Genomic DNA, 13,873 nt, shown 5'->3' with positions numbered 1-13,873 from the left:
TACAACACCAAATATAAAATCAAGCTAAATTAACAATTGTACGCAGCACTAAAATATCAGCACTAAACAAATGAATAAAAACTAGTTTAAGAGCTGCAGACCATAAAATTGTAGAACACAGCAATTCAATCTGATGTGAAACATTTATTAAAATAAGTAAGTAGAAATATTCAAAAGCCCTTTAAAAACAGATAGAAATCCAGTGGATTCCCACAGAGGATACTCCACTATCTTGCTTCCACCACCTCTCTCTCTTGCAGCTGCCTATATGAAAGCAGAGCCTCTCAAGGGCTGAGAAATCACTGTGGGAGCAGGCAACCTCTGAGGAAGCCAAGTCCCAAGCTGTCTGCATAACCACAGAAGTACCTATTTCTTGAAAATCCTCAGCCCATCCAAAAATAATTTCAAGTTCCTCCAGAACAGAGCAATAACTTGTCCCCACAAAGAGGATTCCATCTTTTTTGCTACTTATAGATAAAGCTGTGTTAGTCTACTGTAGCAAGAGGGAGTCTAGCTCTCTTATTTATTACATAAATCTTCATGGATTAGAGTCCACTTAATCAGATGCATGAAATGTTATCCTCATTTTGCAGAATTATGGTTGGAAAACAGGCACAACTATGCTTAGGTATAGATGGACCCATTAAAGTCTGGTCCATCCCAGTTCTCACAGGTGATGGGACTAAATTCATCCCATCCCCTTTTCAGGCAGATTTTAAATGGAAAATTATTTAAAATGCACCTAGAAACACACATGTTAAAGTACTTATAAGGCAGTCTGATGGTTGCATACTCTCTCCAGTCCCCCCCCCCATTTTTCTGTTTATAGCTTCAGGAATAGTGTATGTAACCACCCGGAGCCTAAGCAGCTAGCATGGGGGGGGGGGGGCTCCTTGCTTTCAATATGCATAGAGCAAGACTCCCTGAGAGCAACAGTACTTGATATCATTCTGTCACTCCCAGAAAGAACTGTATGAGGGGAAACGGCTGCCCCAATTTTTACATGCATTTTAAAGGGAGGGAAGTTCAGAGAAGGGTTGGAGGCAGCACAGAGCCTGCAGATCCCCTCATAATGGAATTCACTGGACTGTGGATTCTGAAGATGATCCAGGTCATGCATGATCTGTCTGGATTGTGTAAGGGTAGGGTGGATTCTTCCGCCATCCCTAACTATGATCCAATTCAAATGACACTGAGAGATGCCTATGGAGAGAAAATACGTACAGAAACCCCTCCCTTTGTTTCACTAGATCTCATGCATGAAAGCGTCTGAAGGCTGGGTCCAACCTTCTTCTCACTCTAACCACACCCACATTTTCTTTCTTAAACTGTTGATTTACATCCCCCCCCCCAAAACAACAATGATTATATAGTTCCATCAATGTACATCTCCATCTTTTTTTGCTGCTACCCCCAACACACCTTGAGCTTTGGCAATCGCTTGATAGTTTTGAGGGGTCTGAGGACACGCAGGACACGCAAGGATTTGATGGTGTTGATGTCTTTCCCTTTGCTGCCTCTGTAGAGAGATGTTGGGTGAGGACAGAAGAACAAGGAAAAACAATGAGGCTTGAATCTTTACAATGTTCTAGACAGAGGACTGCCAAAGGGAGATATATACTCATGCTATCCGCTAACCTTTTTGTCATCCATACTACTTTTAAGGTTCTGTTGTAACAGTCGCATCTACCTTTCCCAGTTACCACTCCATTCTTGCCATTCCTTAAGCTGCTTTACTCTTTTTTATATGCTTTTGATTCCACCCATCACTTCATCTGTATTGGTACCCTTTCAGCTCATACCCTTTCTGTTCACCAGCACCATAGGATTTAGATCCCTTGTGAAGAATTCCTCAAGGTGCTAAGAAGTTGGAATGCTCCGTCCCAAGGCATGTGCTCCTCAAAAAAGAAAATAGCCTGGTCTAGAAGTAACATTTTCAAAGGGGGTTCAAGTATTGCTGGATGTATTCTTTAACTGTTGTTACCAGATTCACTGAGAAAGAATAGAAGGTGCTGTGAGGTGTATTGGAGTGTTACAAGGCAATGGCACACATTGATACCAGCTGATACACAGCACTAAAGTATTCAACAGCAGTTCTCAACTCAGTTTCAATTTCCTTTAAAGTTCAAACCTTGCCAGTCAAGTTATCCTGCCTGTTTTTATGCTACCCTATATTAGTTTCCCCTCATCTCCTGTGCTACTAAAGTTGTCTTCTCCCAGTTTTGTAAAGTGCACACACATACAATGCCAAGAATCATTGCAGCCTTACTAAGGTTTACATTTCTCAGATCATAACTGGCTATGCATTTGTGTGTAAGGTAAAGGTAAAAGGTAAAGGGACCCCTGACCATTAGGTCCAGTCGTGAACGACTCTGGGGTTGTGGCGCTCATCTCGCTTTATTGGCCGAGGGAGCCAGCGTACAGATTCCAGATCATGTGGCCAGCATGACTAAGCCGCTTCTGGTGAACCAGAGCAGTGCACGGAAACACCGTTTACCTTCCTGCCAGAGAAGGTCTACTTGCACTTATCTACTTGCACTTTGACATGCTTTCGAACTGCTAGGTGGGCAGGAGCAGGGACCGAGCAACGAGAGCTCACCCCGTCGCGGGGATTCGAACTGCCGACCTTCTGATCGGCAAGTCCTAGGCTCTGTGGTTTAACCCACAGCGCCACCCACACTGTGTGTACATCATATCAAATGAAGGGGGGCATGTAAAAACAGGATTCTCCTAAGAATGGGGAAAATAACAAAGGAAGAAGTTGCAGCCTGAATTAATGCTCTCACTGTGCTGCTTCAGGAACCCATGCCGAAGTGAAGCAGAATATGTTGATGCTGTTAGAAACATATACTAGTTTTATGCAGATAACTTATACAGAACCAACAGAACACAGAAATGTGGGAAGCCCCTTACAGACCTGCTACAAATTGAAAGAATACAAAGTACACCTACAGAATCTTTATAGCCCTGAGGCATAAAAAAACACATATTCAAACATACTGGGTGCTTTGGTTGTAGTAGTAGTAGTAGTAGTTGTAGCTGTTATTATATCATGTAGTAAAGCCTTCCTGGGACTGTACTACTGTACTTCAGAATGCAGGTGGGTGGCATGGCATATTTCATGACAAAAATTCTTGTATGTTGAAAGCCAGCACCCCAGTGAGAATGCTTGCACATCTATGAGAATTGCTCTAGCCTATCTTTCTCCATTACACATTAGTTTTCCAATCCCAGAGAATTTTTGGTATGGGGAGAATTAAAAGTTTATTCTGAAGTAGTCCCATCGTTGGATGACTGTTCAATATGCTTTTCCTTAACCTATCCACTGGCTCACATTCTGTTTGCATCCAGATAACCTAGAACCTTCTCTCCAGCAGTAAGATAGAATTCCATCTCTGCCTTCAGTGCACAACACACATGCAAAGGTGAGAGTAGCAATATGCTAAAGTTCTTCAGTCCCATTTAGCTCCACCTTGTCAATTTTTCTTATTGGGTGAAAAAGTGAAAAAGAAGACGACAAGGACATATTCCTGGAATCGATTCCTAGTTTGGAGAAATATATAATCTCTTCTCATCTTCTACAAGAAGCCACTGAAAGCCAGCCCCACCGTTAGGCAGAGCAGGGTAGTTGATTTTGGAAATCATGAATATGCAGCAAATTGTTAGCTATTTAATTTATTAATGTTGTTGTATTTTTACCAGCTGGGGTGGTTAAGAGAAACTTGTATATGCCTACAATAAAGCACTGCAAGTCCACTACAACACAGCTTTTCTAATAGCGGGTTTATTTGAGGCATATATATAATAAATTATAGTTATAATTTAAGGAAACATTTAAGCAACATGACTGTATTACAGGAGAGCTATTATAACTACAGCTGCTTCACAGGCCCTGCTATCTAACATATACTTCTGCGAGGAGCACTCTTTCTTTTACACTTCTGGTTCAACACATGTGAATAGCCTCATACTATAAAGAGAGTGGCAAAACCTTTTCTCAGAAATGCACTGCTGGAGAGATGGTTTTCAAACTTTTGAGTGAACATATATTCAATGGAGAGCCAACAAAGCCACTTGGAGAAGAGCTCCCGATTATAATCCTTCCAAAAGTCAGACACAAAGGGAAAGAGTTCTGACAGCTAGATAATCTCTCATGACACTTTTAATAAAATGACAGTTTTAGATGCCAGAAAATGCAAAACGGATGCCTAGTAGTGACATATTCCAGCTTGATCCTATTAGCACTCTCTGGCCATGACATTCCCAAACACTGTCATTTTCCAGCATAAATGTTTAACATTACTGAAAACAGCTAGCCTGCAGAACAAAGAGACAGAAGGATTGTCTGTTTGGGCACAACATATTTCCATAGTTGTGAGAATGCCCTGCTTATTTACGTTATATCTCTATTCACCAGAAGACTTTCCTTCGAACAACAGTGAGCCCCAGGCTTTACAGCCAAGCAAACTATGCTCTCCAACTCCCTCCTTGACAGAACAAAAGCACAAGGGAGGCTAGATTTTTTTTTAAAAAACCCCAACAACTCCCAAGCATATGCCCCAGGGCCGTTTTTGTTGCTGTTGTGTGTAGATGACAACAGGCCTCTAGGAAGTAGCACCCTGTCCTATGACTGCTCAGTGCAGTTGGATGTTCCCAAAGTCTCTAGCACGTGGGGGCTTTCTTTTTAAAGCTGATGTTATTTCTAATCACCATCCTTGTCCTTCATCCTTGACAACATTAGCATATCATGAGTTCCTGGCACAAGCAGGATTTCAATACATTTCAAGCAGGTTGCAGTAGAATGTTCTGTTCAGTGCACATCATGGCCATTGCAGAGTCCCAGAGAGTGAAATCCTGACAGTAAAATACAATGATCCCAACTCAGTGATGCAACCTACAACAGTACCAACTGAATGACTGATGTTTGGAGAGACGAAAGGAACTCTAAAATGTCTTCCCTTCCAACCACATTAGCCAAAGTGATGCATAACCAAGATCACATAGATAAATAGAATGTGTACCAGAGAGTGAGTGAGAAAGAAAGAAAGAAAGAAAGAAAGAAAGAAAGAAAGAAAGAAAGAAAGAGAAAGAGACAGACAGAAAGACTTTACCGTGTGCTGCTCCTGTTGTGAAGTGGCAGTGAAAGGGAAGAGACAAGGAAAGTGAGTAACATTAAGAAAGAGAACACACAACATAAACCCCAAACGAACCCAATACCACATGCTGGCTCTGTTCAGGGAGGTTTCTGAACCAAATAGGTTTTTCCTGCACCCTTCTTTGGCGGCTGCCTTGAAACACAGGGTAGTAATGTGCTACAACTGTTTAGCTACAGATCTTAGGCTAAACAAGATCAAAGCCTTGGTGTTGAGAAAATCCTTCATGCCAGCTCAGCTGGAAACCCGGGAAGTTTCCAGCATCACTGGAGAAAGCATTTCTTACAAAGAAAACAAACCTGTCTGCCCTTGCTCATCCAAAAACAAACAACAAACACAAAAAACCACCTGAGGGCAAAGGGCAGCAGCCAAAGGCGCTTCAAAAAATCTTATTCATCTCTTATGTGGAGCTTACTCACATTCAGATTGTACTTGTTTTTTATTCAAGGCTTAATCTTTACCCTAAATTTACATATCCTTATTCTTTAAAGCTTTTTGGTCTTTCATTCAGCATCCATTTCTTGATGTGCTTACTTGGATTTATATACTAATTTCCACTGACATAAAAATCAAGGCGTCAAATTCCAATGGTTACACAAATCCTGACTAAGGAATGAAAATGAAGAGGAGTTTGATTGAAATATCAAGTCTTTATACCTAAGCACGCTTAGTAGGGACAAAGGCTGCAATCCTAACGCCACCTAACTGAGTACTCTGAATTCAATAGCACTGAATTCAATAGGACATATTTTGTAGTAGGCATGGTTAGGATTTTAAGTGCGACTTGGTTCCAAATAAACATATGTGGGATCAGGTTGCATGCCTCACCACATGACATGGGAAGCTAATTAGGCTGTTTAGGTCTGGGACACAATTCTCAGTTCAGTCCTTACTTCTAAGCTAGTACAAATAAAAACTATTGTTTCATGAAGCTCTACTAAGTTTCCCTATCAAGGTGATCATTCTTTTGTCCAAATACAGATAGCAATAGTGGTGGGGGAGGCCAAGTTCTCATCAGCACAATTTTTTTTGGACCTAGGTGGGGTAATAGCAACTATCTCGACACTCCTCCGGTGATCCGAAGTTCCAGTCTAGAACAGCGGCTATGAAATGAGTTTACAATCCAGAATCTAGTTGCTTAACACACTGGTGTGGCTGCTACTGATGCAATAGTATGAATAAACATAACGTAGTGGACTACAGAGCAGTTTATACAGTCAGATGACAGCAACACAGCTGAAAAACAATCCAGACCCTTGTACATTTAATTGAAGCTGGCATGATTGGCTCAAAAACATTTTCTATATGCTGATGAAAATTTTAATGAAACTGATGAGAGATGAGAGAAGAACAAACCAGATCACCAGTGATATAGAATGCATAAGAAAGAGAGGAAAGGAAAAGTGCAGTAGAGGGTGGCAAGTTCCATCAGAGTAATAAATGACTGGGAAACACAACCACCAACAATGTCGCTGCAAAGTTGTTTGCACTGACTTTTTAAATGCCAGCTATGTCAGACATTAATCCTATTCCACCACTCTTCTATGGTGGCAATTGTCAGATTATAAAAGAAAATGAGACCCATGGTCTCCAGGAGCCCCAAATCTCTGATAAATCTGTCAGATACCCATCATCTCTACTAATGCACCCCATATACTCTTCCATAGCTCTTGCTGCCCTTATTGTTTTTGAAGCAGAAGCACTGTCCTAGTCAGATCTCCAAGGCTGAGTAGATAAGCATGTGCATGTTGGATCAGTAGAATAAATGCTAATCTATTGCAAGGTGAATTCACAGCTCCCATTCTTCAGTCCTGCAGGTACAGGATCAAGTTCCATTGTGTTAAGATATTTTCAAAAATGGGATATCTGGAAGAGTGAGCTACGGCAGGCCTTAGAGACAATTACACTTTCACCCTGCTACACAACCCAGGGACATAGGCTTTCCTTACAGGGACATAGGCTTGCCTTAGTCACAAGTTCACAACACTACTGGAGCTTGCCTTTCCATGTGATGGCACTGGCTCAGTGCCACGTGCTGCATATGTGACACCTGACTAGAAACTTTAGTCACCATTCCAGGATTTCAGCCTCAGTTCTTCCCCAAGCTTGTTCTATGTCTGGCTACTTAAGAGACATGCTAGAACTGTAAGACTACCTTCACCTGAGACGGCTACAGAGGAACTCGCAGTACCATCATGACAACAAATAATCATGAATAAAAAGGACATATGGAGGGGTTCGTAAGCGAAGCATTGCGGCCTCAGGTGAGAACTGAAGGTTTCAAATGTTCACTCTGTATTCAGGCTGCTTTGCCCATCGCCTCAGGACAGAAAAAAAAAATGTAAGAATAACATGCTGTTAAAGGTGTGTGATCTGGGAAAAGAGGCTGAAACACCTCCAGATTAAATCTCACCCGGGCATGACTGGAGACAGCAACCCTGAGACCACAGTGCATGAGTGCAAGCACTTTTGAGGAGGCCACAGCACGTTCCTAGGTTCATGCAGAGAGCCAAAAACTATAGAAGAAAGTTGCAGATGCACGGAAGAGCTGGAAAATGGGTGCAAGGCATGCAGGTAGGGAGAAAATAAGGTGGCTATTCCAGGAGAAAGGCTGACTGCACTAATCTGGTAACCTTTGGGTTGCTGAGGAATCTCCTACCATCCTTGTGGTTTGTAGATAGAAAATATAAGATAAGGTTGCATTAATAAATTTTTTCTCATGCATCACAAGAGCCTGATGCTGAATGATGGAGTGCAGAGCACCTCATAAAAACTGCCCATGAACTTCAAGATTTCTGGCTTTGATGAATTTTGGGATAAAGACACTAGGTAACTAACTGTTCACTAGCAGAAGCCTGCACAAGGACAACCCCAACTGCTACTGGGCTTTCCTCCTCTTCTCCTTCCACATAACCCCCAAATTGGCTTGGAGGGTGGGTACTGAGAGAACCCTCAGGACAGCACATGAGGGGAGGAGAGAGGACGTTCCATCAGGCAGCAATGCTTGCCCTGATGAAGCAATTTCCTTAGTGCTATGTTGCATTCCTCCCACTGCAAATGCATATGGAACTTCACCTGCTCGCATACTCAGAAAACCTTGTTACACTTGCCTCCACTTCACCCCCCAACTCCCCGTTTTTCTAACCACAATTTAAATGGTAAGCTCACTGGGGCTGAAGGATTGTTTTTTCTTCATGGGTTGCAGTGGCAGGGCTTAACCAAATGACATGGCCACCACCACATCCACACAGCCCCACCACTCATTCCAGCCAGGGCAGAAAGGGAGTGGGAAACAAAAAAATGCCCTATTGCTATGCCAACTCCCAAGCTGGCATAGTGAAGAGGCCAAGATTGGGCCCATTGGCATCATGTGATGTGACCTTTCCCTGTTATGGGGCCTTTACCCAGTGCAAAAACCTGGCTAGCTCCCCTGTAGCTACGGCTCTGCCTAGAAAGCACAGGGCTGAGTGGTTTTCCACTTGACCTGCTCTTTCTAGGCATGAGTCTGAGTGGTTTCCCCTTGACCCACTCCTTTCCAAGGGAACACCTGCTCTTTTCACAGAATCACAGAATCACAGAATCATAGAGTTTTGCAATAAACAGAACAAATGGCAATCTGGGGGAAATCTGCTAAAGAGCGGTTTCCCCATGAAGAAAACAGCAGGACAAGAGGAACTGTGGATAAGCCTTTAGATTGCCATGCGTGTTAATAGAGCTATAACATGAACAAACACAGAAGTTGCAACCTATTAGATTGTTCTTTCCTCTTCTACTACACCTTGGTCCAAGCTCCTAAAAATTATTTCTAGGAGGGAAAATGAATATAAATCTGTACCTTTAGAACTAGTTACCCTTGGAAGAAATTAAGACATTCAAATCCTGTCCAGCGTGCTCTGAATCAATCAGCACTACACACTGTGCGCATCCAATTTTCAGCTGAACCACAGACACATGACACAGGTGTGAGGTTCCCCAATACTAAGGAGTCTCTGCTTGTTTCTTCCCTTTGACTTTCTTGTTCCATGTGGGAGCAAAGGAAATCAGGAGCTGGGACCAGTTCAGTCAAGCCCTATGATAGGGATAGCCAACCTGGTGACATTTCGGTGCTTATGACTCAAATTCCCATCAGTCCCAACATAGCAAATGGTCAGGGATGATGGGGGTTGTAGGTTACATTCACACCACACATTAAAAGCACTCTTATACCACTTTAACAATCATGGATTTCCCCAAAGAATCCTTGGAATTGTGGTTTGTTAAGGGTGCTTAGAGTTGTTAGGCCATCCCTCACAGAGTTAGAATTCCTTAACAAACGACAGTTCCCAGGGTTGGTTTTTTTTTTTTTTTGGGGGGGAGCCATGACTCTTCAAGTGAACAGTGCTTTAACTGGTGTGGTTGTTACAGTGGTCCACAAATCTGGACGGCACCCGGCTGGCTTCTCTGCCTTATGAAATAGACCAATTGCAGAGGCTGCTAAGCAGGAAAGTTCTTTTCCAGTATAGGACAGAAAGTTATTGATTCTAAATCACTGTAACTTCATTTATTGATAAAAGTTTGAGACTCAGTTCAGAACTCCAGACATGATGTATGATGCTTCTGAGAATTCAGGAAATTCCTACTTTTCTTTTCGTATGATGAATGAGATATCTCTGCATCAACCCACCCTCTTTTTTCATTCCAGTAAGTTCTTCATTATCCCAGAATAAGCTCCTGTGGAATTCCTGTAAAAAATTCTTTCACCCCTCAAGATTGTATTCAATGGATATTTTGTCATAGTTTGAAAAAAGCTAGATTTGTCCAATTATAGCTTTATAGCCTACACCCAAACACACTTATAATTTTATTGGCATCCTAAGAAATTGTCGACAGAATCTTGAGGCAGCTCTGTGAGGTAATGAGGTACCCAGGCTTGTGGAAGGTCAGAAACAGTCTGTCTTCTCCATCAAAATACATTTATTATTATTATTATTATTATTATTATTATTATTATTATTATTATTATTATTTCTACACTGCCCTTCATTCAAAGATCACAGGGTGGTTTACAATATAAAAACACAAACCAGCTTCCGGTTTTCTGTCATGGCCGTTGGCTGCTTTCCCAGAACACTGGACCCCAATCGTTCAGGTTTTCAGGGTTAATATGGGGGTAATTGGCCCTGCCGATCCCCCCAAGGGTAGGGGGGGACTGGCTGTCACCCGCAGTTCGTCCAATAACTGCTGCTCGCTACAGAATGCGGGGGCAGGGATGCTGGGTGCAAGCACTGTATGAGTTGGCAACTCTCCAAAGTCATCGCCATGAGTGGGAGATCCCTGTTTCCTAAAATCATTAAAATTCGGACTAAGAACCAGGCGTGTTCTGGAAAGGAGATAAAAAAGACCTGCTAAACAAAACAATCACTGGATGCCAAGGTGTGGACTTTCATCACTGCGCTTTGATTTAAGAGGGGTGAGCGACTTTCTCTTTTATTTCTCATTTGCTACTTTGGTGAACCTCACCAAGAAAGAATTAATTACTCAAAAGAAATGTGGGAGGAACTGTTAAATCAATTTGATATTTGGCTGCGTAGCCATCTGCGGAGAGCCCCAAGGCAAAAATAAAGATTTGATAAGAAGAAGGCTCGGGTTGAGAAATATGACGGTGACTGTGGCGGTTGTGATGCAGAAGGAAAATAAATGAACTCCTCTTAGGGAAGCAAAAGACATTCAATGGACTGGGAATATCTCACGCAAAAACTGCATTTTGCCTGCATGGACTATCTTTATACTTGGATGAATTTGTGAAGGTGAATTTGTGATTTGTGGCTTGCTCCCCTCCAGGGCCCAGGGGGAGCTGGCTTGGATCCCAGAGGAACAACAATCAACAAATAATTACTGAAACTGTGAGATACAGCCTGCGGCATTGTTTTTCTACGGAAAATTTGTATTTCGAGCAACAACTGGTTAAAAGACCTGGAAGGTCGCTGTGCCACAAATCTTACTAATTAAAGAAGAGTTGGAAGAGTGCTCAGAGCATTGGAAAACAAAGATAAAACTGGGATGAAGGAAGGGTCAATTGGGATGACTATGCTTAAATCATTTAAAGAAGAACAACACAGGGGAAATGCTTCGCATTTGAACAGACTTATGAATCGCGATAGAATCACACCAGTGATTGGAAGAAGATGTTAAGATCGGAATGATGAAACTGGGGGAAATACAAGAGAGACGAACGTAGGAACAACTGAAAGAGACTTTCTCTAGACATCCAGAATATGGGAAGCTCCCTTGAAATTTTTATTTTTTATTTTGGATGTATAATTCACATTATGGTATGATGTGGCAAGATTTGATTTGATTTGTTACCAACTGGAATATTATTAATTGAAAATTAATAAAAAATATTTACATATATATATATATATATATATATATATATATACACACACACCACAAAAATGCATAACAAAGTAACAAGCAGAAGAAAGTAGCAAATGGTGAATGGATAAATTTGAGCAAAATCAGGTTCTTTTTCTTTCAAAGAAATGAGGGAAACTCTGATAATTTGAAGATGGAAGGGAAATGATCAAGGACGGTGGTATTTGTCCAAACTAAATGTAGGGTGTGTATTACCCCTTTAATGCATAAGGCTCTGTAAGAAGCATTAAGTTTCAAAATTTGCATAAGGTTCTGTGGGTGAAGGAGACAGGAGGCTGGAATTTGTAACAGATGTTTCCCTGCCACTGCCCAAGAGCACCAGATCATGTCTGCAGCCACTTTTATCTAAGTATCTCTAAAGAGCGTGAGATACCATCAGGTTACCTGACAAAATTTTCAACTGAGCAGGGAGAGTTAGCGCCATCTCTGGAGAACTGGGACCATCTCTATACATCCAGGAAAACTGAAGGATGTGAAGATCAGCTGGAAAGCTCTTGGCTGCTTGGATGTGACCTACAGTGGCAGGAATCCTACAATAACAGCTGGCTGTAAACCTTAGTTGCTACAAAGGCTGAGGCTTGGAGTAAAATATTTATTGATTCCCTCTTCCTCTCCGGACTAAATAGCATTCGTGGTGGTTTGCTTATTTGTAGTTTTTCTCTTCATTTTTGATATGGCAACCCTCCCTGGAATGCAAGTTTTATTTAAAAATATCAGAACAAGGGAGGATGGAAGAAATTGAAATATAAATGGAATTTAACAAAATTGGAACTGTGTGTGTGAGAGAAAGGAACTGAGAGGGAAGGGGGTGAGAAGAGCAAAATCCACCCTAACCTCCATTATCCACAAAGGAATGTGTTCGATATGAAGAATACTGTTATTATAGTGAGGCTGCTATTGGAATTATATTGGAAAATCAATAAAAATATTTTTTTAAAATAAAAAGTATATAATTTGATATCAACCCTGCAAAACTGGTAGCGGGGGGGGGGGGGGAGTTGAAAATAAAAGGAAAGCAAAATATATCCCCTCCCTAATTTGAGCCAAAAGTAAACTATCAACTCAGGTTTTTGCTGATATTATTAGAAATATTGTTAAGAACATAACCTCATTTTCTTTGTTTTAGAGTAAATTAAACTTGATAATAATAATAATAATAATAATAATAATAATAATAATAATAATAATAATTTGTTATTTATACCCTGTCCATCTGGCTGGGTTTCCCCAGCCACTCTGGGTGGCTTCCAACAAAATATTAAAATACAATAGTCTGTTAAACATTAAAAGCTTCCCTAAACAGGGCTGCCTTCAGATGTCTTCTAAAATGTGTGAGTTCACATTTCTTTTCTAAAGTGTGTGAATACAGCATAAGGCACTTTAGAACTCAGGGCCTGAACCATATTTTATTCTTCTTATTAAACCCAACCCATTTTGGTGCTATGCATCTCACAGCATCTGTATTGCAAATGTACAAGGGACAAATCAGAAAGAGCAGACCACATGAGCTTCTCACCCTATATTTTGATGACGAACTATGAACTGATGTTGACACACCCTAAATGTGGTATTGTAAATGTAGGTTGGTTTTACATTTAATCAGCTCTGTCTCTTAACTTGAACAGGAAATAGTGGAGCCTCTCTACAAATGATGTATGCTTCTGTTATCACTGAGAAAAAAAATCTTAGCCATGCCAGCCTCTTGGCCTTTTTGCATCCTGATATATCCATTCAGTGCAACATAGGAGATCATTTTTCGGAATTTATGGCTCGGATTCCCACAACCTGAAACTTACAAGGAGTCTGAAAAGAAACAGGGGCAGTCTGCCATTCCTATAGTTGGCCCTTGGGGAAAACTCCACATGCAAGGAGCATCCCAAGCCAAGGGGAGAGCACACAGATTTGGAGTGTCCATGCTCTAGGAAGGCTTATGGCAGCACCGGAAGAGGGATTGTGATGAGGGAATGGGCAGGAGGGCCAAGTTGCCTATGTGTTGACAACTGTTAGCAGACCAATCATGCAGCAAGCTTCAACAAGAGTCTTTTCCAGGAGAAGGGAATGAGCTGTGCTTTCTGCAGAAAGAGGTAAAAGAAAGAAAGCACTATGGCTCCCTAAAGAAACTTACGTGAAGGCAAACGCCACCAATGCTCCACTGACCACAATGAAATCCAGGATGTTCCACAGGTCCCGGAAATAAGCGCCTCGATGAAGGATCAGTCCTAAGTCAATCATCTGAAGAATTAACCAAAGCAAAGAAACACAGGGTTCTTGAGGCACTATGCATGGTTTTGATTACTATAATT

The 13,873-nt window shown here is 41.5% G+C and overlaps 1 protein-coding gene across 14 annotated transcripts in view; it reads right to left on the bottom strand.

The window, feature by feature from the left end:
* CACNA1A (calcium voltage-gated channel subunit alpha1 A) overlaps positions 1-13,873 on the bottom strand; it is a 256,547-nt gene that overhangs the window by 70,664 nt on the left and 172,010 nt on the right. For all 14 annotated transcript variants that reach the window (XM_082214686.1, XM_082214683.1, XM_082214682.1 and 11 more), the window contains 2 exons: positions 13,696-13,802; positions 1,423-1,519 (listed from right to left, as the gene is read on the bottom strand). In XM_082214686.1, the coding sequence (XP_082070812.1) occupies positions 1,423-1,519; positions 13,696-13,802 (204 nt within the window). The remainder of the gene's footprint in view (positions 1-1,422; positions 1,520-13,695; positions 13,803-13,873) is intronic.

Source organism: Podarcis vaucheri (genome assembly GCF_965113315.1).
Source record: "Podarcis vaucheri genome assembly, chromosome: 2".
In the NCBI taxonomy this organism is placed as follows: Eukaryota; Metazoa; Chordata; class Lepidosauria; order Squamata; family Lacertidae; genus Podarcis; species Podarcis vaucheri.
The sequence above is the reverse complement of the archived record's forward strand: the minus strand, read 5'-3'. Positions and strand labels throughout refer to the sequence as shown.